This window comes from Tinamus guttatus, unplaced genomic scaffold (assembly GCF_059628265.1).
Source record: "Tinamus guttatus ecotype Peru unplaced genomic scaffold, ASM5962826v1 Tinamus_guttatus_pri_ptg000344l, whole genome shotgun sequence".
NCBI lineage: Eukaryota > Metazoa > Chordata > Aves > Tinamiformes > Tinamidae > Tinamus > Tinamus guttatus.
In genome coordinates this window covers 438,398-460,371 of record NW_028288878.1, presented here as the reverse complement: position 1 = coordinate 460,371, position 21,974 = coordinate 438,398, and the positions used below count along the sequence as shown (strand labels likewise).

Here is a 21,974-nt window from a genome sequence, read left to right as displayed (position 1 = left end):
AGGTGACACCCCCCCCCCAACCCAACCCCCCTCCCCTGGGCTGCTGCTGGGGGGGGGGGGGGGCTCAAGCCATAGCCATGGGGATCCCCGGGGGGGGGGCCCTGCTCCATCCCCCCCCCCCGTGGCAGCTTTATGGGGGGGGGGCACCTCATTGCACCCAACTGCCCCCAGGACCAAACTGCCCCCCCCCCCCACATCTGTTACCCCAAACCCCGCTTGGGGGGGGGGGGGTCCTGCCCCCTCCGCAGCACTAGAGCCCCCCCCATTTCCACCCCCCTTTTGGGGTGCAGGGCCTTAAGGGGGGGGGTCCCGTTACACTACAAGCCGCGGGGGGGCTGCACCCCCCCCCCCCATTATTTATTCCTATGCGTTTACACCCCCCCCCCCCCGCTGTCCCCTCGCTGCCCGGGGGGGGGGCCCGTGTTTACAGCCCACCCGCCCCGGGGTCCCCGCGGCCCCGCTCCCCCCCCGGGGTGGGGACATGGGACTTTTCTATTTTTGCAAAATAAAGAGGTGGAAACTCAGCGCCTGGCGTGGTCTGTGGGCACGGGGGGACACGGAACCTCCTTGGGGACAATGTCCTCCGTGCAGGACGTAAGGGACACTCTGGGGACATGGGGATGCTCCTGGGGACAACTGCCCTCCCCAGGAGAACTCCCTCGGGTGACATGGAGGGACAAGGGACGTCCCTGGGGACAAGATCCCTCCCCAGGACAACGTGGGACACTGGCCACCCCTGGAGACAACCCTGAGGATGGCGGGGGACACCCTCGGGACAAAGGGGGGGACACCCTAAGGACAAAGTGGGGACACCCTCGGGACAAGGAGACACCCTAAGGACAAGGGGGGGACACCCTAAGGACAAGGGGGACACCCTCGGGACAAGGGACACACTCTAAGGACAAGGGGGACACCCCTAAGGACAAGGGGGACACCCTAAGGACAAGGGGGGGACACCCTCGGGACAAGGGGGGGACACCCTCGGGACAAGGCGGGGACACCCCTCCCGGGACAACCGGGGACATGGGGACACCCCTGGCGACATCCACCCCGGACACGGGGACACCCAGGGACAATCGGAGGGGGTGACCGTCCAGGGACGCTCCCGCCGGGACAGCGCAGGGCCCTGAGGGACACTGGGGACACGCGTGACCCCCCCCCGTGCTGCTCCCCGCGGCGGCCGCCCGGGGCGCCCCCTGCTCCGCGCCCCTTATAGCCCCGCCTCCTCCTTATAGCCCCGCCTCCTCCTTATAGCCCGCCTCCTCCTTATAGCCACGCCCCCTCCTTATAGCTCCGCCTCCTCCTTATAGCCCCGCCTCCTCCTTATAGCCCCGCCTCCTCCTTAATAGCCACGCCCCCTCCTTATAGCCCCGCCCCCCGAGCCCCATATACCCCCTCTGCCATAAGGCGCCTTCACGGGGGGGGGGGGGCACCCCGATATAGGGTGGGACCCCCCCGAAATACCACCGGGACCCCCCTATACCGCCTGCAGCCCCTATACACCCCTATATCCCCCCGATATACCGCGCCCCCCCTCCCCATTTACCGCTTCACCCCGTGTCCCCCCCCCCCCCCCCGGACCGGCACCCCCTGACGCCCCCCCCCCTCGCCCCCCACGTCGCTGTCCCCCAAGCGCAGCGGAACCGGAGGGGGGGCCACCGGGCCCCGTTTAACGGGGAGGACCCGGAGCCGGCGGCGGGGAGCGCGGCCCGCTGCCCCCCCCACCCCGGTACCGGTACCGGCCCTGCCCCCCCGCCACCCCCATCCGCCGCTACCGGGACGGTTTGGGGCGGGGGGGGGGGGCCGTCCTGCTGGGATGTCTTTTCCCGGCTGGAAAAAGGGTCCTGGAATCCGACGCGCCCCCCCCCCGCTCCCTGGAGGGGGGGGTCGTGCTGCCCCCCCCCCCCAAACCCAGGTCTCCTTTCCCGGGGGGAGGGGAGGTCCCGGACGCCGGGGCCCCTTCTCCCCAGGGAGGGGGGGGAGGGAGCCGGGGCTGGGTGTGGTGCGGCCGGACGCCGGGGCCCCCACCTGCGGGGCGGGGGGGGGGGAATGAAACCGAAGGGGGGGGTGGAATGAAACGAAGGGGGGGGGGAACAGATGCCACGAGGTGCCCCCCCCCTTGTCCCCGCCCCCGAGGGGGGGGCAGCGGCCGCGGGAGGGGCCGGGGCAGGATGCGCCCCCCCCCCCCCCCCTCCACTCCGTGCACCGGCACGGCACCGGCGGCGGCGGCTTCATGGGGCTGCCGGGGGGGCTCCTGCTGCTGCGGCGGCGCTGGGGGGGGCGCGGGGCAGGTGAGGAGCGGGGGGGGCGGGAACGGCTGCCCCCCCCCCCCCGTGGTGACCCCCCCCTCTATGCGGACCCTCCCCCTCCGTGCTGACCCCCCCCCCCATCCTGCCCCCCTTCCATGCTGCCCCCCCATGTTGATTCCCCCCTCCATGGTGACCCCCCTTCTATGTTGACCCCCCTCCCGTGCTGACCCCCCCCATGGTGACCCCCCCCCATGCTGCCCCCCCCCATGCTGATACCCCCCCCCCCGTGCTGATACCCCCCATGCTGCCCCCCCATTCAGATCCCCCCCCATGGTGACCCCCCCCCATGCTGCCCCCCCCTCCATGCTGTTTCCCCCCCATGCTGAGCCCCTCATGCCGATCACCCCCGTGCAGATTCCCCCCCATGCTGCCCCCCCCATGGTGACCCCCCTTGACCCCCCTTCTATGCTGACCCCCCCCCCGTGCTGACCCCCCCCATGCAGATCCCCCCCGTGCTGACCCCCCCGTGCTGATACCCCCCATGTTGGCCCCCATGCAGATCCCCCCCATGGTGACCCCCCATGGTGCCCCCCCTTCTATGCTGACTTCCCCCCCCGTGCTCACCCCCCCCCGTGCTGACACCCCCCATGCTGCCCCCCCCCATGCAGATCCCCCCCCATGGTGGCCCCCCTTCTATGCTGACCCCCCCCGTGCTGACCCCCCCGTGCTGCCCCCCCCATGCTGACCCCCCCATGCTGCCCCCCCCATGCAGATCCCCCTCCATGGTGACCCCCCCCATGCTGACCCCCCCCCCATGATGACCCCCCCCCCCATGCTGACCCCCCCATGCAGATCCCCCTCCATGGTGACCCCCCCCATGCTGACCCTCCCCATGGTGGCCCCCCCCTTCTATGCTGACCCCCCCGTGCTGCCCCCCCATGCTGACCCCCCCCCATGCTGACCCCCCCCCATGCTGACCCCCCCATGCAGATCCCCCCCATGCTGACCCCCCCATGCAGATCCCCCTCCATGGTGACCCCCCCCATGCTGACCCTCCCCATGGTGGCCCCCCCTTCTATGCTGACCCCCCCGTGCTGCCCCCCTATGCTGACCCCCCCCCACGCTGACCCCCCCCCCACGCTGACCCCCCCACGCTGGCCCCCCCATGCTGATTTCCCCCCCACGCTGACCCCCCCACGCCGACCCCCCCCGCTGACCCCCCCACGCTGCCCCCCCACGCTGACCCCCTCATGCTGACCCCCCCCCCCCGCGCTGCCCCCCCCCCGCAGATCCCCCCCCCGCAGATCTCTGCGTGCCCCGCGCCCCGTGCGACGCCTGTATCCGCTCGCACCCGCTGTGCGCCTGGTGCGAGGACCCGGTGAGTGCGGGGACCCCCCCGGACCCCCCGGGATGTCCCCCCCGCCCGGGACCCCCCCACCCCGGGATGTCCCCCCCCCTCCCCGCCCGGCGCCGCTGTCCCCGGGCCGCGCGATCCCGCGTTTGCCGCGGCCGGGAGCAGAGATCCGTGTGCGGGGACGTCCCGGTGTCCCTGGAGGTTCCCGGTGTCCCGAGTGGGAGGTCCCGGTGTCCCTGGAGGCTCCCGGTGTCCCTGGAGGTTCCCGGTGTCCTGGGGGGGCGGTCCCGGTGTCCCCGGCGGCTCCCGGTGTCCCTGGAGGTTCCCGGTGTTCGGGGAGGTGGTCCCGGTGTCCCCGCAAGGGTCCCGGTGTCACTAGAGGCTCCCGGTGCCCCGGGAGGGAGGTCCCGGTGTCCCCGGAGGCTCCCGGTGCCCCGGGAGGGAGGTCCCGGTGTCCCCGCAAGGGTCTCGGTGTCCCCGGAGGCTGCCGGTGTCCCCGGACGTTCCCGGTGTCCCCGGAGGCTCCCGGTATTCGGGGGCGGGGAGGGAGGTCCCGGTGTCCCCGCAAGGGTCCCGGTGTCACTAGAGACTCCCGGTGTCCGGGGGGGGAGGTCCCCGTGTCCCTGGGGGTTTCTCGGTGTTACCGGGGAGCAGGAGGGACCTGGGGTGCAGGAGGGACCTGGGGTGCCACCGTCCCCCCCGGTTTGCTTGGAGGGGGTCCCGGTGTCCATGGGGCTCTCAGTGTCCCCAGGGGGCCCCGTTTGCCCTGGGGGGGGTCCCGGTATCCCTGGGGGGTCCCGGTCCCTGGAAGGGGGGGGTGGGGATCGGTTTTCCCGGCCATTGGATGGGGTGGGGGGGGGGTCTCGGTGGTCCCGGGGGTCCTGCTGCGCTGGGAGCCCCGGGGGGCTGTGACGTCCCTATGGGGCAGGGGGTCCCCGTGTGCTGGATGGGGACAGGGTGCTGTGGGGCGCAGTGTCCCCACGGTGCTGGGGGGTCCCGGGGTCGCAATGGTGCATGGAGGGGGGGGGGGAAGGACCAGGGGGTTTGGGGGTGCCGGGGGGTGCAGAGGGGGCCCGGTGGGTCCCGGCCCTTGTGTGACTCCCTCGGGGCCCAGCCCTGCGGTTTGTCACCAGGAAGCGGCAAAAACCTCGGTGACAAACAGGCGGCGGGGCGGGCCCCCCCGCGCGGAGGCACCCTGGGGTGCGGGGAGATGGGTGCGGGGAGATGGGGGGCCCTGGGTGCAGGGGGGGAGATGGGTGCAGGGGGGAGATGGGTGCAGGGAGATGGGGGGCAAGGGGTGCAGGGGGGTGCTGGGTGCAAGGAGATGGGGGGCATGGGGTGCAGTGGGGCCCTGGGTGCAGGGGGGTGCTGGGTGCAGGGAGATGGGGGGCAAGGGGTGCAGGGGCGCCCTGGGTGCAGGGGGGAGATGGGTGTAGGGAGATGGGGGGCAAGGGGTGCAGGGAGCACTGGGTGCAAGGAGATGGGGGGCGAGGGGTGCAGGGAGCACTGGGTGCAGGGGGGAGCTGGGTGCAGGGAGATGGGGGGCAAGGGGTGCAGTGGGGCCCTGGGTGCAGGGGGGAGATGGGTGCAGGGAGATGGGGGGCAAGGGGTGCGGGGGGTCCTGGGTGCAGGGGGGAGATGGGTGCAGGGAGATGGGGGGCAAGGGGTGCAGGGGGTCCTGGGTGCAGGGGGGAGATGGGTGCAGGGAGATGGGGGGCAAGGGGTGCGGGAGGGCACTGGGTGCAGGGGGGAGATGGGTGCAGGGGGGAGATGGGTGCAGGGAGATGGGGGGCAAGGGGTGCAGGGAGCCCTGGGTGCAGGGGGGTGTGGGGTGCTGGGTGCAGGGGGATGTGGGGTGCAGGGGGATGTGGGTTGTGGGACAACACGTGGTGCTGGGAAGGGTGTGCAGGGGAGTGGGGGGATATGGGGTTTGGGGGGGTGTAGGGGGCTGTGGGGTACAGGGACCATGCAAGGAGGGTGCAGGGTGCAAAGAAGGGGTGCAGGGACTGGGTGCAGGGGATATGGGGTGCAGGGTGTGGGTGCAGGGGGGATGTGGGGTGCAGGAAGGGTGCAGAGTTGACGCAGGGTCCAGGCGAAGGGGGGACATAGGGTGCAAGGACTGGGTACAGGGTGGATGTTGGGTGCAGGGTCTGGGTGCAGGGGGGTGTTGGGTGCAAGATCTGGGTGCAGGGCAGATGCTGGATGCAGGATCTGGGTGCGGAGGGGGTGTTGGGTGCAGGGTCTGGGTGCAGAGACATTGGGTGCAGGGAGGAATATTAGGTGCAGAATCTGGGTGCAGGGACCATGCTGGGTGCAGGGTCCAGGTGCAGGGCCCAGGTGCAGGGCCTAGTGCAGGATCTGGGTGCAGGGTCCGGTTCCAAACGTCTGGGTGCAGGGCCCGAGTGCAGGATCCGGGTGCAGGGTCCGGGTGCAGGGTCTGGGTGCAGGGTCCAAGTGCAGGGAGCATGTTTGGGTGCCGGGTCTGGGTGCAGGGGTGTGTTGGGTGCAAGATCTGGGTGCAGGGTCTGGGTGCCGGGTCCGGGTGCAGGGACCATGTTGGGTGCAGGGTTTGGGTGCAGGGTCTGGGTGCAGGGTTCGGGTCCAGATGTCCAGATGCAGGGTCCGGGTGCAGGGTCCGGGTGCAGGGCCCAGGTGCAGGGCCTAGTGCAGGATCCGGGCACAGGGTCCGGGTCCAGATATCTGGGTGCAGGGTCCGGGTCTAGGGACCGTGTTTGGGTGCAGGGTCCGGGTGCAGGGTCTGGGTGCAGGGACCATGTTGGGTGCAGGGTCTGGGTGCAGGGTCCAGGTTCAGATGTCCGTGTGCAGGGTTTGGGTGCAGCGTTCAGGTGCAGGGTCCAGGTGCAGGGTGCGGGGACCAGGTTTGGGTGCAGGGTCCAGGTGCAGGGTCCGGGTCCAGATGTCCGTGTGCAGGGTTTTGGTGCAGCGTTCAGGTGCAGTGTTCAGGTGCAGGGTCCGGGTGCAGGGTCCGGGTGCAGGATCTGGGTGCAGGGACCATGTTGGGTGCAGGGTTTGGGTGAAGGGTCTAGGTCCAGATGTCTGGGTGCAGGGTTCGGGTGCAGGATCCGGGTGCGGGGACCATGTTTGGGTGCAGGGTCCGGGTCCAGATATCCGGGTGCAGGGACCATGTTGGGTGCAGGGACCATGTTGGGTGCATGGTCTGGATGCAGGGTACGGGTCCAGATATCTGGGTGCAGGATCCAGGTGCAGGGACCGTGTTTGGGTGCAGGGACCGTGTTGGGTGCATGGTCTGGGTGCAGGGTCCGGGTGCAGGGTCCGGGTGCAGGGACCATGTTGGGTGCATGGTCTGGGTGCAGGGTCCGGGTCCAGATGTCAGGGTGCAGGGACCATGTTGGGGTGCAGGGACCATGTTGGGTGCAGGGACCATGTTGGGTGCAGGGTCCGGGTCCAGATATCTGGGTGCAGGATCCAGGTGCAGGGACCATGTTGGGTGCAGGGACCATGCTGGGTGCATGGTCCGGGTGCAGGATCCGGGTGCAGGATCCGGGTGCAGGGTTTGGGTGCAGGGACTATGTTGGGTGCATGGTCCGGGTGCAGGATCCGGGTGCATGGACCATGTTGGGTGCATGATCCGGGTGCATGGTCCGGGTTCGGACCCAGCTGTCCGGGGCGCCGTGGCCGGCGGTGACGGTGCCGGGGGCGCCGCCGCTGCCCCCCTCCTTTCCCATAGGAATTCCCGGAGGGCCGGCGGGGCCCGGAGAGCCGCTGCGGCCCCCGCGTCGCCCTGGAGCGCAGGGGCTGCCCCCCGGGCGCCGTCCTGGAGCCGCGGGGCCGCGTGCGGGTCCTGCAGGACGCGGCGCTGGGGCCGGGCGCCCAGCTCAGCCCCCGCGCGGTCACCGTCACCCTGCGGCCCGGTGACAGGGGACGGGACGGGAGGAGGGGGGGACGGGGAGAGAGGGAGGGAGAGGAGGGAGAGGAGGGAGGGGGGAATGGGAGGAAGGAAGAGGATGGAGGGAGGGAGGAAGAGGAGGGAGGGGGAATGGGAGGAAGGAGGAGGATGGAGGGAGGGAGGAAGAGGAGGGAGGGGGGAATGGGAGGAAGGAGAGGGATGGAGGGAGGGAGGAAGAGGAGGGAGGGGGGAATGGGAGGAAGGAGAGGGATGGAGGGAGGGAGGAAGAGGAGGGAGGGGGAATGGGAGGAAGGAGGGAGGGGAGGTGGAGGGAGGAAGAGGAGGGAAGGGGAATGGGAGGAAGGGGGGAATGGGAGGAAGGAGGAGGATGGAGGGAGGGAGGAAGAGGAGGGAGGGGGGAATGGGAGGAAGGAGGGGGGTGGAGGGAGGGAGGAAGAGGAGGGAGGGGGAATGGGAGGAAGGAGGAGGATGGAGGGAGGGAGGAAGAGGAGGGAGGGAGAATGGGAGGAAGGAGGGGGATGGAGGGAGGGAGGAAGAGGAGGGAGGGGGAATGGGAGGAAGGAGGGAGGGGAGGGGAGATGGAAGGAGGAAGAGGAAGGAGGGGGGAATGGGAGGAAGGAGGGGGATGGAGGGAGGGAGGAAGAGGAGGGAGGGGGAATGGGAGGAAGGAAGAGGATGGAGGGAGGGAAGAAGGGGAGGGAGGGGGAATGGGAGGAAGGGGGGAACAGGAGGAAGGAGGGAGGGAGGAAGAGGAGGGAGGGGGGAATGGGAGGAAGGAGGGAGGGGAGGGGGGATGTGGGGAAAGAGGGAGGGAGGGAGGAAGAGGAGGGGGGAATGGGGGGGATGGAGGGAGGGAGGAAGAGGAAGGAGGGAGGAATGGGAGGAAGGAAGGAGGGGAGGGGGATGGAGGGAGGAAGAGGAGGGAGGGGAATGGGAGGAAGGAGGGAGGGAATGGAGGAAAGGAGGGAAAGAGGGAGGGAGGAAGGGGGGGAATGGGAGCAAGGAGGGAACGGGAGGGGGGATGCAGCGAAAGAGGGAGAGAGGGAGGAAGAGGAGGGAAAAGGGAATGGGAGGAAGGGGGGGATGGAGGGAGGGAGGAAGAGGAGAGAGAGGGAGGGGATGGAGAGAGGGAGGAAGAGGAGGGAGAGAGGAAGAGGAGGGAAAAGGGAATGGGAGGAAGGGAGGGATGGAGGGAGGGAGGAAGAGGAGAGAGAGGGAGGGGATGGAGAGAAAGAGGAAGAGGAGGGAGGGGGAATGGGAGGAAGGAGGGACGGGATAGGGAATGGAGAGAGGGAGGAAGAGGAGGGAGAGAGGAAGAGGAGGGAGAGGGAATGGGAGGAAGGATGGAAGGGAGGGTGGGAGGGGGAAAGGGGTGAGAGGGTTGGAGGGAAGGGTGGAAGGATGAAGGGAGGGAGGAAGAGGGGAAGGAGGGATGGAGGAAAGGGGAGGGAGAGAGGGATGGAGGAAGAGGAAGGAGGGAGGGGAGAAGCAGGGCTGGAGGAAGGGGAGGCCGGGGAAGAGGGTGCAGGGGGACAGGGAGGAGGGCGAGGAGGAGGACGAGGAGGCCGAGGCCGAAGGCGCTGACGGCGGCGTCCCCCCCGGCGCAGGGGAGGAGCGGAGCTTCCAGGTGCGCGTGCGCCGCGGCGCCGGCCGCCCCGTGGACCTCTACTACCTCATGGACCTGTCGTACTCCATGCGGGACGACCTGGACACCGTGCGGCGCCTGGGCAGCGCCGTGCCGGCCGCGCTGCGCAACGCCACGCGCGCCGCCGTGCGCATCGGTGCGCGGCCGCCGCGCTCGGACGCCGGGGCCCCCTTCGAGCAACCATCGATGTCATTGTCACCGTCTCCCATCAGGTTTCGGCTCCTTCGTGGACAAGCCGGTGCTGCCCTACGTGAGCACCGGGGCGGGCAAGCTGCGCAAGCCGTGTCCCGAGCGGCGCGAGGCCTGCGAGGCGCCCGCCGCCTTCCGCCACGTGCTGCCGCTCACGGCCGACGGCGGCGAGTTGGCGCGGAGCCTCGGCCGCCTGCGCATCTCGGGCAACCTGGACTCGCCCGAGGGCGGCTTCGACGCCGTCATGCAGGTGGCCGTGTGCCAGGTGAGGGGGACGCGGTGCGGGTTGCGTTGTGGGTTGCATTGAGGGTTGCACGAGGGCTGCATTGCATATTGCGTTGTGGATTGAATTGCGGATTGCATTGCGCATTGCATTGAGGGTTGCACGAGGGTTGCATTGTGTGCTGCGTTGCAGGTTGCATTGTGCATTGCATTGAGGGTTGCACGAGGGTTGCATTGCTGGTCGCATTGCACATTGCGTTGTGGGTTGCATTGCACCTTGCATTGTGCATTGCATTGAGGGTTGCATTGCACGTTGCATTGTGCGTTGCATTGAGGGTTGCACGAGGGTTGCATTGTGTGTTGCGTTGCACGTTGCATTATGGGTTGCATTGCACGTTGCATTGCAGGTTGCGTTGTGCATTGCATTGAGGGTTGCACGAGGGTTGCATTGCTGGTCGCATTGCACATTGGGTTGTGGGTTGCATTGCACGTTGCATTGTGCATTGCAGTGAGGGTTGAATTGCACGTTGCATTGCAGGTTGCATTGTGCATTGCATTGCGGGTTGCATTGTGCGTTGCATTGAGGGTTGCATTGCTGGTCACATTGCACATTGCATTGTGGGTTGCATTGCACGTTGCATTGCAGGTTGCATTGTGCATTGCATTGAGGGTTGCACGAAGGTTGCATTGCTGGTCGCATTGCACATTGCGTTGTGGGCTGCATTGCACGTTGCATTGTGCATTGCAGTGAGGGTTGAATTGCACGTTGCATTGCAGGTTGCATTGTGCATTGCATTGCGGGTTGCATTGTGTGTTGCATTGAGGGTTGCACAAGGGCTGCATTGCATATTGCGTTGTGGATTGAATTGCGGATTGCATTGCGCATTGCATTGAGGGTTGCACGAGGGTTGCATTGTGTGTTGCGTTGCACGTTGCATTACGGGTTGCATTGTGCGTTGCATTGCAGGTTGCATTGTGCATTGCATTGAGGGTTGCACGAGGGTTGCATTGCTGGTCGCATTGCCCATTGCGTTGTGGGTTGCATTGCTGGTCGCATTGCACATTGCGTTGTGGGTTGCATTGCACATTGCATTGTGCATTGCAGTGAGGGTTGAATTGCACGTTGCATTGCAGGTTGCATTGTGCATTGCATTGAGGGTTGCACGAGGGTTGCATTGCTGGTCACATTGCACATTGCGTTGTGGGTTGCATTGCACGTTGCATTGTGCATTGCATTGCGGGTTGCATTGTGCGTTGCATTGAGGGTTGCACGAGGGTTGCATTGCTGGTTGCATTGCACATTGCATTGTGGGTTGCATTGCAGGTTGCATTGCAGGTTGCATTGCACGTTGCATTGTGCATTGCATTGAGGGTTGTACAAGGGATGCATTGTGGGTTGCATTGCACATTGCACTGTGGGTTGCATTGCACGTTACATTGCAGGTTGCATTGTTCATTGCAATGAGGGTTGCACAAGGATTGCATTGCGCGTTGCATTGTGCATTGCATTGAGGGTTGCACGAGGGTTGCATTGAACATTGCATTGTGGTTTGCATTGCAAATGGCATTGCTGGTTGCACAAGTGTTGCATTGCGGGTTGCATTGAGGGTTGCATGAGGTTTGCATTGCACATTGCATTGTGGTTTGCATTGCACATTGTATTGCACGGGCTGAGTTGCAGGTTGGGTACGGACTGCGTGCGCGTCGCTCTGCAAGTTGCACGGGCGGTTGGCACATGCACAACAGGCCACCCGCACCCTTCCCACACCCGCGTGTCCCCTTTGTCACCCGCAGCAGCAGATCGGCTGGCGCCCCGTCACCCGCCTGCTGGTGTTCGCCTCCGACGACACCTTCCACACGGCGGGTGACGGCAAGCTGGGTGGCATCGTCACCCCCAGCGACAGCCGCTGCCACCTGGACGCCAGCGGCGTCTACAGCAAGAGCCACCTCTACGTAAGCGCCCGGGCTGGGGGGACACGGGGACACTGGGGCCCGGTGTCACCAACAATGTCCCTTGCAGGACTACCCCTCCGTGGGGCACCTCGCGCAGGTCCTATCGGCCGCCAACATCCAGCCCATCTTCGCGGTGACGGCGCCCGCGGTGCCCGTGTACCAGGTGCAGGGGGGGTGGCAGCGCGGGCGCCCGGGGGGCACCCATGGGTGCTGCCCCCCCATCTCACCGCCCCATTTTGCAGGCCCTGAGCCGCCTCATCCCCAGATCGGTGGTCGCGGAGCTGCGGGACGACTCGAGCAACGTGGTGGAGCTCATTGCTGACGCCTACGAGGTGCGCGGCCGCCCGGACGCCTGGGCCCCCTTCCGTGGGTGCCCCCCACCCCGGAGGTGACACCCGTGGGTGCCCCCCCCCTTGCAGAGCCTCTCGTCCACGGTGGAGCTGCAGCACTCGCCGCTGCCGCCCGGCGTCACCCTGCGCTTCGAGTCGCGCTGCGGTGACGGTGACGGTGACGGCCCCGGGACGGCCCGGTCCCACGGCGGCCGCTGCACCGGGGTCCGCGTGGGGCAGCAGGTGAGCGCGGGGGGACCTGGTGGCCCTGGGTGGCCCCTGGTGGCACCAGGGTCCACGTGGGGGGCGCCCATAGGGGGACTTTGTGGCCCTGGGTGGCACCTGGTGGCACCGTGTGGCCGCGTGGGGGGCGCCCACAGGGGGACCTGGTGGCCCCGGGTGGCACCTGGTGACACTGAGGTCCATGTGGGGCAGCAGGTGAGAGCAGGGGGAACCCGCGGGGGGCACCCGTGGGGGGACCCGGTGGCCCTAGGTGGACCCTGGTGGCACCGTGTGGCCGCATGGGGGGCACCCGTGGGGGGACCTGGTGGCCCTGGGTGGCACCTGGTGGCACCGCGTGGCCTCATGGGGGGCACCCGTGGGGGGACCTGGTGGCCCTGGGTGGCACCTGGTGGCACCGCGTGGCCTCATGGGGGGCACCCGTGGGGGGACCTGGTGGCCCCGGGTGGCCCCTGGTGGCACCAGGGTCCGCGTGGGGCAGCAGGTGAGTGCGGGGGGACCTGGTGGCCCTGGGTGGCCCCTGGTGGCACCAGGGTCCGCGTGGGGGGGGCGCCCATGGGGGGACTTTGTGGCCCTGGGTGGCACCTGGTGGCACCTGGTGGCACCGTGTGGCCACGTGGGGGGCACCCGTGGGGGGACCTGGTGGCCCTGGGTGGCCCCTGGTGGCACCTGGTGGCACTGGGGTCCATGTGGGGCAGCAGGTGAGCGCGGGGGGACCTGATGGCCCTGGGTGGCCCCTGGTGGCACCAGGGTCCATGTGGGGCAGCAGGTGAGCTCGGGGGGCACCCGTGGGGGGACCCGGTGGCCCTAGGTGGCACCTGGTGGCACCATGTGGCCACACAGGGGGCACCCGTGGGGGGACCCGGTGGCCCTGGGTGGCACCTGGTGACACTGAGGTCCATGTGGGGCAGCAGGTGAGCGCGGGGGGACCTGGTGGCCCTGAGTGGCACCGCGTGGCCGCATGGGGGGCACCCGTGGGGGGACCTGGTGGCCCTGGGTGGCCCCTGGTGGCACCGTGTGGCCCTGTGGGGCAGAGGGTTGGCCGGGCTGGGCCAGGGCTTTGTGCTGGGGTGATGGCCGGTCCTGCTGTCCCCATCCGTGCCCCATTGTCCCCATCCGTGCCCCGTTGTCCCCATCTGTGCCATCCTGTGCGTGCGGTGCCCATCCAGCCAGGCCGTGCCCATCCGTGCCATGCTCATCCATGCCAGCCTGTCCTTGCTATGCTCATCCAGGCCACGCCATCCTGTTGGGGCAATGCCTATCCATGCCATGCTCTTCCATGCCATCCACATCATCCATGCCATGCTCGTCCATTCCATGCCCATCTGTGTTGTGCCACCCATGCTCATCCACGCCACCCACGCTCATCCACGCTCATCCATGCCACCTGTGCCATCCAGGCCACCCGTGCCCAACCACACCCATCTGTGCCATCCATGCCCATCTATACTCACCCACACTCACCCGTGCCATCCACACTCACCCATGCCACCCGTGCTCATCCATACTCATCTGTGCCACCCGTACCATCCATACTCATCTGTGCTACCCATACTCATCCATGCCACCCCTGCCATCCATGCCATCCCTGCTCATCTGTCCCATCAGAGCCACCTGTGCTATCCGTGCCATCCATGGTCATCCACGCCACCTGTGTCATCGGTGCCACCCGCTCTCACATGCGCCATCCATACGCATCCACGCCACCCGTGCCATCCATGCTCACCCATGCCATCAGTGCCACCCATGCCCACCTGTGCCATCTATGCCCATCCATGCTCACCCATGCCATTGGTGCCACCCACGCTCACCCGTGCAATCCACGCTCATCCATTCTCATCCATGCCACCTGTGCCATCCATGCCCATCCATACTCATCCATACCACCCAGGCTCACCCATGCCACCTGTACTCATCCATACTCATCCATGCCACCCACGCTCACCCATGCCATCCACGCTCATCCATTCTCATCCATGCCACCTGTGCCATCCATGCCCATCCATACTCATCCATGCCACCCATGCTCACCCATGCCACCTGTACTCATCCATACTCATCCATGCCACCCACGCTCACCCGTGCCATCCACGCTCACCTGTGCCATCCATGCCCATCCATAACTCATCCATGCCACCCATGCTCACCCGTGCCATCCACGCTCATCCATACCACCCACGCTCACCCATGCCACCTGTACTCATCCATACTCATCTGTGCCATCCACGCTCACCTGTGCCATCCATGCTCATCCGTGCCATCCATGCCCATCCATACTCATCCATGCCACCCATGCTCACCCGTGCCATCCACGCTCATCCATACCACCCACACTCACCCATGCCACCTGTACTCATCCATACTCATCTGTGCCATCCATGCTCACCCATGCCATCCATGCTCATCCGTGCCATCGGTGCTACCCACGCTCACCTGTGCCATCCACGCTCACCCATGCCATCCACGCTCATCCATTCTCATCCATGCCACCTGTGCCATCCATGCCCATCCATACTCATCCATGCCACCCATGCTCACCCGTGCCATCCACGCTCATCCATACCACCCACCCTCACCCATGCCACCTGTACTCATCCATACTCATCTGTGCCATCCATGCTCACCCATGCCATCAGTGCCACCCATGCCCACCTGTGCCATCTATGCCCATCCATGCTCACCCATGCCACTGGTGCCACCCACGCTCACCCGTGCCATCCACGCTCATCCATTCTCATCCATTCTCATCCATGCCATCCACGCCATCCATGCCCATCCATACTCATCCATGCCACCCATGCTCACCCGTGCTATCCACGCTCATCCATACCGCCCACCCTCACCCATGCCACCTGTACTCATCCATGCCACCCATGCTCACCCATGCCCATCCACGCTCACCTGTGCCACCCATGCTCACCCATGCCATCCATGCCATCCATGCTCATCCGTGCCATCGGTGCCATGGGTGCCCCCGCGCTGTCCCCGCGCAGGTGACGTTCACGGTGCGGCTGCGGGCGCGCGGGTGCCTGGGGGCCGCGGTGCCCCCCGTGCGGCTGCGGGCGCTGGGGCTGCCCGAGGAGCTGCGGCTGCAGCTGCGGGGCCTCTGCGACTGCCCCTGCGGTACCCGCTGCAGGTGTGTGGGGGGCAATGGGGCGGGATGGGGGGCAGGATGGGGGGGGGGAATGGGGCAGGAGGGAGGGGGCAGGATGGGGGGCAGGAGGGAGGGGAAATGGGGCAGGAGGGAGGGGGCAATGGGGCAGGATGGGGGGCAAGATGGGGGGCAGGAGGGAGGGGCAATGGGGCAGGAGGGAGGGGGCAATGGGGCGGGATGGGGGGCGGGAGGGAGGGGCAATGGGGTAGGATAGGAAGGCTGGGGGGCAATGGGGCGGGATGAGGGGCAGGAGGGGGGAAATGGGGCAGGAGGGAGGGGGCAATGGGGTGGGACGGGGGCAGTGGGGCAGGATGAGGAGGCTGGGGAGCAATGGGGTGGGATGGGGGAACAGGAGAGAGGGGGCAATGGGACGGGATGGGGGGCAGGATGGGGGGGGCAATGGGGCAGGAGGGAGAGGGTGATGGGGTGGGATGGAGGGGGCAATGGTGCAGGATGAGGGGGCTGGGGGGCAATGGGGCAGGAGGGAGGGGGCAATAGGGCAGGATGGGGGGGCTGGGGGGAGGACGGGGGCAGGATGGAGGGGGCAATGGGGCAGAATGGGGGCTATGGGGTGGAATGGAGGCAGTGGGGCAGGATGAGGGGGCAATGGGGCAGGATGGGGGGCAGGAGGGAGGGGGACAATGGGGCAGGAGGGAGGGGGCAATGGGGCGGGATGGAGGGGACAATGGGGCAGGATGAGGGGGCTGGAGGGGGATGGGGGCAGGATGAGGGGGTTGGGGGGCAATGGGGCAGGATGGGAGGGTTGGGGGGAGGATGGGGGCAGGAGGGAGGGGGCAATGGGGCAGGATGAGGGGGCTGGGGGGGCAATGGGGAAGGGATGGAGGGGCAATGGGGGGAGGATGCGGGCAATGGGGCAGGATAGGGGGCCTGGGGGGAGGATGGGGGGCAGGAGGGACGGGGCAATGGGGTGGGATGAGGGGGCTGCGGGGCAATGGGGCGGGATGGAGGGGGGTAATGGGGCAAGATGAGGGGGCTGGGGGGAAGATGGGGGCAATGGGGCGGGATGGGGGGCAGGATGGGGGGCAGGGGGCAGGATGAGATCCGTGGGGCAGGATGGGAGGCAGGATGGAGGGGGGCAATGGGACGGGATGAGGATCCGTGGGGCAGGATGAGGATCTGTGGGGCAGGATGGAGGGGGGCAGTGGGGCAGGATGAGGATCCGTGGGGCAGGATGAGGATCCGTGGGGCAGGATGGGGGGCAGGATGGGGGGCAGTGGGGCAGGATGCAGATCCGTGGGGCAGGATGGGGGGAGGATGGGGGGGCACTGGGGCAGGATGAGGATCCGTGGGGCAGGATGGGGGGGGGCAGTGGGGCAGGATGAGGATCCATGGGGCAGGATGTGGGTCAGGGCTCCAGGGGGTCTCAGCCCGCCCCCCCGCCCCCCCAGCTGCCCCCCCGGCCGGTGGGGGCCCCGCTGCGAGTGCCCGGGCCCGGCGGGGGGGGGCGACCCCGGCAGCTGCCGCCCCCCCAACGGCACCGGCGCCACCTGCGGGCCCTGCGAGCGGCACCGCGGGGCGCCCTGCGGAGGTGACGTGGGGGACATGGGGGGACATGGGGACATGGGGACATGGGGACATGGGGGGACATGGGGGGATATGGGGGGACATGGGGACATGGGGACGTGGGGGACATGGGGACATGGGGGGACATGGGGGGACATGGGGGACATGGGGGGATATGGGGACATGGGGGACATGGGGGACATGGGGGGACATGGGGGACATGGGGGACATGGGGACATGGGGGACATGGGGGGACATGGGGGGATATGGGGACATGGGGGGATGGGGGGATATGGGGACGTGGGGGGACATGGGGACATGGGGGACATGTGGGGACATGGGGACATGGGAACATGAGGGGACATGGGGACATGGGGGGACATGGGGGGACATGGGGGACATGAAGGGACATGGGGACATGGGGGGACATGGGGGGATATGGGGACATGGGGGGACATGGGGGACATGGGGGGACATGGGGGTATATGGGGGGATATGGGGAACATGGGGGGGACATGGAGACATGGGGGACATGAGGGGACATGGGGACATGGGGGGACATGGGGGGATATGGGGGGACGTGGGGGACATGGGGGGATATGGGGGGACATGGGGACGTGGGGGACATGGGGGGACATGGGGCGACATGGGGGGACATGGGGGGATATGGGGACATGGGGGGACATGGGGGGACATGGGGGACATGAGGGGACATGGGGGGACATGGGGGGATATGGGGACATGGGGGGACATGAGGGGACATGAGGGGGACATGGGGACGTGGGGGACATGGGGGGACATGGGGACATGGGGGGACATGGGGGGATATGGGGACATGGGGGGATATGGGGGACATGGGGACATGGGGGACATGGGGGGACATGGGGGGACATGGGGACATGGGGACATGGGGGGGACATGGGGACATGGGGGACATGGGGGGACATGGGGGGATATGGGGACAGGAGGGACATGGGGGGGGATATTGGGGACATGGGGACATGGGGGGGACATGGGGACATGGGGGACATGGGGGGATATGGGGACAGGAGGGACATGGGGGGGGATATTGGGGACATGGGGACATGGGGGGGAGATGGCAGACATGGGGGACATGGGAGGACATGGGGGGGATGTGGGGGACATGGGGGGATGGGACATGGGGGACATGGGGGGAACACAGGGACATGGGGGGACATGGGGACATAGGGGGGACATGGGGGGGATATGGGGACATGGGGGGACGGGGGCACATGGGGACATGGGGACATGGGGGATATGGGGGACATGGGACAGGGGGACATGAGGGGACATGGGGGGAACACAGGGACATGGGGGGACATGGGGACATAGGGGGAACATGGGGACATGGGGGGGATATGGGGACATGGGGGGACATGGGGACATGGGGACATGATGGGGATACGGGGGACACTGGGCACGGGGGCATGAGAGGGACATGGGGGGGACGGGGACATGGGGGACAGGAGGACGGGGGGACATGGGGACTTGGGGGGACATGGGGGACACGGGGGACACAGGAGGGCCATGGGGGACATGGGGGACACGGAAGGGACACGGGGGACACGGGAGGGACATGGGGGACACGGGAGGGAAATGGGGGGATACGGAGGGACACAGGGGGACACGGGAGGGACACGGGAGGGACGTGGGGGACCCGGGGGACACAGGAGGGACCCGGGGGGACACACGGGACACACGGGACACGCGCTGTCCCCTGCCCAGGTCCCCGGCGGGGCACGTGCGAGTGCGGGCGCTGCCGCTGCCGCCCGGGCTACGCGGGGAGCTCGTGCGGGCGCTGCCCGGGCTGCGGGGGGACCTGCGAGCGCTACCGGTGCGGGGAGACACGGGGGACAACGGGGGGACACGGGGGGACAAGGGGGGGACACGGGGACGGGGGGGACAAGGGGGGGACACCGGGGGGACAAGGAGGGGACACGGGGACGGGGGGGACACGGGGGACACGGGGACACGGGGGACAAGGGGGGGACACGGGGGACAAGGGGGGGACGGGGGACAAGGAGGGGACACGGGGGGGACGGGGACGGGGGGGACACGCGGGGGACACGGGGGGGACACGGGGGACACGGGGGACAAGGAGGGGACACGGGGACGGGGGGGACACAGGGAGGACACGGGGGACTAGGGGACACGGGGGGGACAGGGGACAAGGAGGGGACACGGGGAGGACACGGGGGACATGGGGGGGACACGGGGACGGGGAGGACAAGGGGACACGGGGGGGACACGGGGACACGGGGAGGACACGGGGGACATGGGGGACATACACGGGGACACGGGGACATGGGGAGCGAGGGGGACACGGGGACATGGGGGAACGGGGGACACGGGGACGGGGGGGACACGGGGACACGGGGACATGGGGAGCGAGGGGGACACGGGGACACCGGGGACACGGGGGACACGGGGGGACACGGGGGACAAGGGGGACACGGGACAGGGGGGACACAGGGGACACGGGGACATGGGGAGGGAGGGGGACACGGGGGACAAAGGGACACGGGGGACAAGGGGGACACGGGGACAAGGGGACACGGGGACACGGGGGGGACACAGGGGACATGGGCTCAGGGCGGGAAGGCGCCACGGAGGGGACAGGGCGGGTGTCCCCGCGGCCGGCCCCGTGTCGCCACGGAGGGCCCGGTGTCACCACAGACGGGACAGGGCGGGTGTCACCGCGGAGGGGACGGGACAGGGCGGGTGACACCGCGGTGGGACCGGGGCGGGTGTCACCACAGACGGGACAGGTGTCACCGCGGGGAGGGGACAGGGCGGGTGTCCCCGCGGGCGGGGCGGGTGTCACCATGGAGGGGACGGGGCGGGTGTCACCGCGGGCGGGTCCGGTGTCCCCGCGCTGTCCCGATGTCCCCGCACTGTCCCGGTGTCCCCGCGCTGTCCCGGTGTCCCCGCGCTGTCCCGGTGTCACCATGGAGGGGACGGGGCGGGTGTCACCGCGGGCGGGTCCGGTGTCCCCGCGCTGTCCCGGTGTCCCCGCGCTGTCCCGGTGTCACCGCGCTGTCCCGGTGTCACCATGGAGGGGACGGGGCGGGTGTCCCCGCGCTGTCCCGGTGTCCCCGCGCTGTCCCGGTGTCACCGCGCTGTCCCGCAGGGCCTGCGCCGAGTGCGGGGCCGCGGGTGGCGGTGGCGGCTGCGACGCCGCGTGCGGCTCCGTGACCCCCCGCGCGCTGCCCGCGCGGCCCCGCGGCGCGCGCGCCCCCGCGTGGTGCGTCCTGCGTGGGGACGGCGGCCGCCTGCTGCTGTTCCGGCTGGGGGACAGCGGGGACAACGGGGACAGCGGGGACAGCGGGGACAACGGGGACGATGGGGACACCGAGGCCACCGTGCTCAGCGTGTGGGCCGAGGACCGTGAGTGACACCCCCAAGGAGCCCCTGCTTGGGGGTCCCTGCACCCAAGGGACCTGCACCCAAAGGACCCCGTACTTAGGGGGTCCCTGCACCCAAGGGTGTCATGTTTGGGGGGTCCCTACACCCAAGGGACCCTGCACCCAAGGGCCTCATATTTAGGGGTCACTGCACCCAAGGGTCCCATGTTTGTTGGGGTGGGTCCCTGCACCCAAAGGACTCCATGTTTGGGGGTCCCTGCACCCAAAGGACCTCATTTTGGGGGGGGGGGGGTCCCTGCCCTGCAGCACCCATGGGTCCTCCCACTCTCCCCATGCCCAGAGGGGAAGGGGCTTGGGGAGGGTCCCGGGCACCCTACGGGGCAGTCGCTGATGGGGTTTGGGGCACCCTACGGGGCAGTCGCTGATGGGGTTTGGGGTGCCCTATGGGGCAGTCGCTGATGGGGTTTGGGGCACCCTATGGGGCAGGTGCTGAAGGGGGGTCCCGGGCACCCTGTGGGACAGTCACTGATGGGGTTTGGGGTGCCCTATGGGGCAGGTGCTGATGGGGGGTCCCGGGCACCCTATGGGGCAGTCGCTAATGGGGTTTGGGGCACCCTATGGGGCAGTCGCTGATGGGGTTTGGGGTGCCCTATGGGGCAGTCACCGATGGGGTTTGGGGCACCCTATGGGGCAGGTGCTGATGGGGGGTCCTGGGCACCCTATGGGGCAGTCGCTGCTGGGATGTGGGGCACCCTATGGGGCAGGTGTTGATGGGGGTCCCAGACACCCTATGGGGCAGTCCCTGACGCTGCCCCCGCAGCGCCCATGGCCGCCGTCCCCGCCAGGCTGGTGGCCGCGGTGGTGGCCGCGGTGGTGGCCGCGGTGGTGGCCGTGGGGCTGGGGCTGCTGCTGCTGCTGCGCTGCTGCGTGGGGCTGCGCGACCCCGTGGGGGCCCCGGCGTCCGGGCCGCGACCCCCACGGAAACCCCTTCGTTCCATCCCCGCGTCCCGATCCGGAGCGTCGCCGATCCCGGCTCCGGCCGGGATTGAGTTCCCTTCTTGTCATGCAATAAACCCAGCTGAGACCCGGCGCTCTCGTGTCACCTCCGTGGGGACCGTGGGGGGGTGACAGGGACAGGTGCCACCCGCGGGGACCCCCAGCCACCCCCGTCCCCTCCTTTTCCCATGGGAAGCGGCAAAAAAAGAGGTTAGAAAAGAAAAAAAACGGGATTTTTATTTAAATACCCTAAACGGCACCAGGGAGGGGACACGGGACGGGGTCGACAGCTTAAAAAACTACGGCACGAAAGTGACGCCGGGCGCCCCCGCCCTCCTTCCTTAGGGAAAAATATCAAAAAAAGGGATGAGACGGGATCCGGGATCGGGGGGATCTGTCCTTGTCCCCATTGTCCCCCTGGGCGCGTTTGTCCCCGGCCGAAATGGGGTGAAAATGGGGGGAATCGGCTGCTTCCGGCGTCAGGCGGAACGACAGGCGGAACGGAACGACAGGCGGACGCGGGGCCGGATCCGGCGGGCGCTTCCCAGGGGTCTCGGGATGCGGAGCCGGGTGGGAAGGAGCGAGCCCGGGATAACGCCGGGATCTTCCTTGGGATCACGGCGGGATCTTCCTCGGGATAACGGCGGGATCTTCCTCGGATAACGGCGGGATCTTCCTCGGGATCATGGCGGGATCTTCCTCGGGATAATGGTGGGGTTGTGGGAGCAGCCCTGGGAGCAGCCGGGCTGCGTCTCATCCCACCCGGAAGCAGCGTCTCATCCCATTGGGAAGCAGCGTCGCATCCCACCGGGAAGCAGCGTCTCATCCCGCCGGGAAGCAGCGT

At 68.2% G+C, this 21,974-nt stretch overlaps 1 protein-coding gene across 1 annotated transcript; it reads left to right on the top strand.

Annotated features, from left to right (window-relative positions):
- Positions 1-3,553: 3,553 nt before the first annotated feature.
- On the top strand, positions 3,554-21,262 carry ITGB7 (integrin subunit beta 7; the record flags this gene model as incomplete). Its single annotated transcript, XM_088529766.1, has 13 exons — positions 3,554-3,627; positions 7,313-7,496; positions 9,100-9,273; positions 9,350-9,591; positions 11,343-11,501; positions 11,569-11,664; positions 11,744-11,833; positions 11,921-12,073; positions 15,064-15,206; positions 16,634-16,773; positions 18,495-18,603; positions 19,900-20,013; positions 20,980-21,262. Coding segments are annotated over 13 exons (1,961 nt in total), but the record flags the coding sequence as incomplete, so codon positions are not given.
- Between the last annotated feature and the right edge of the window lie 712 nt (positions 21,263-21,974).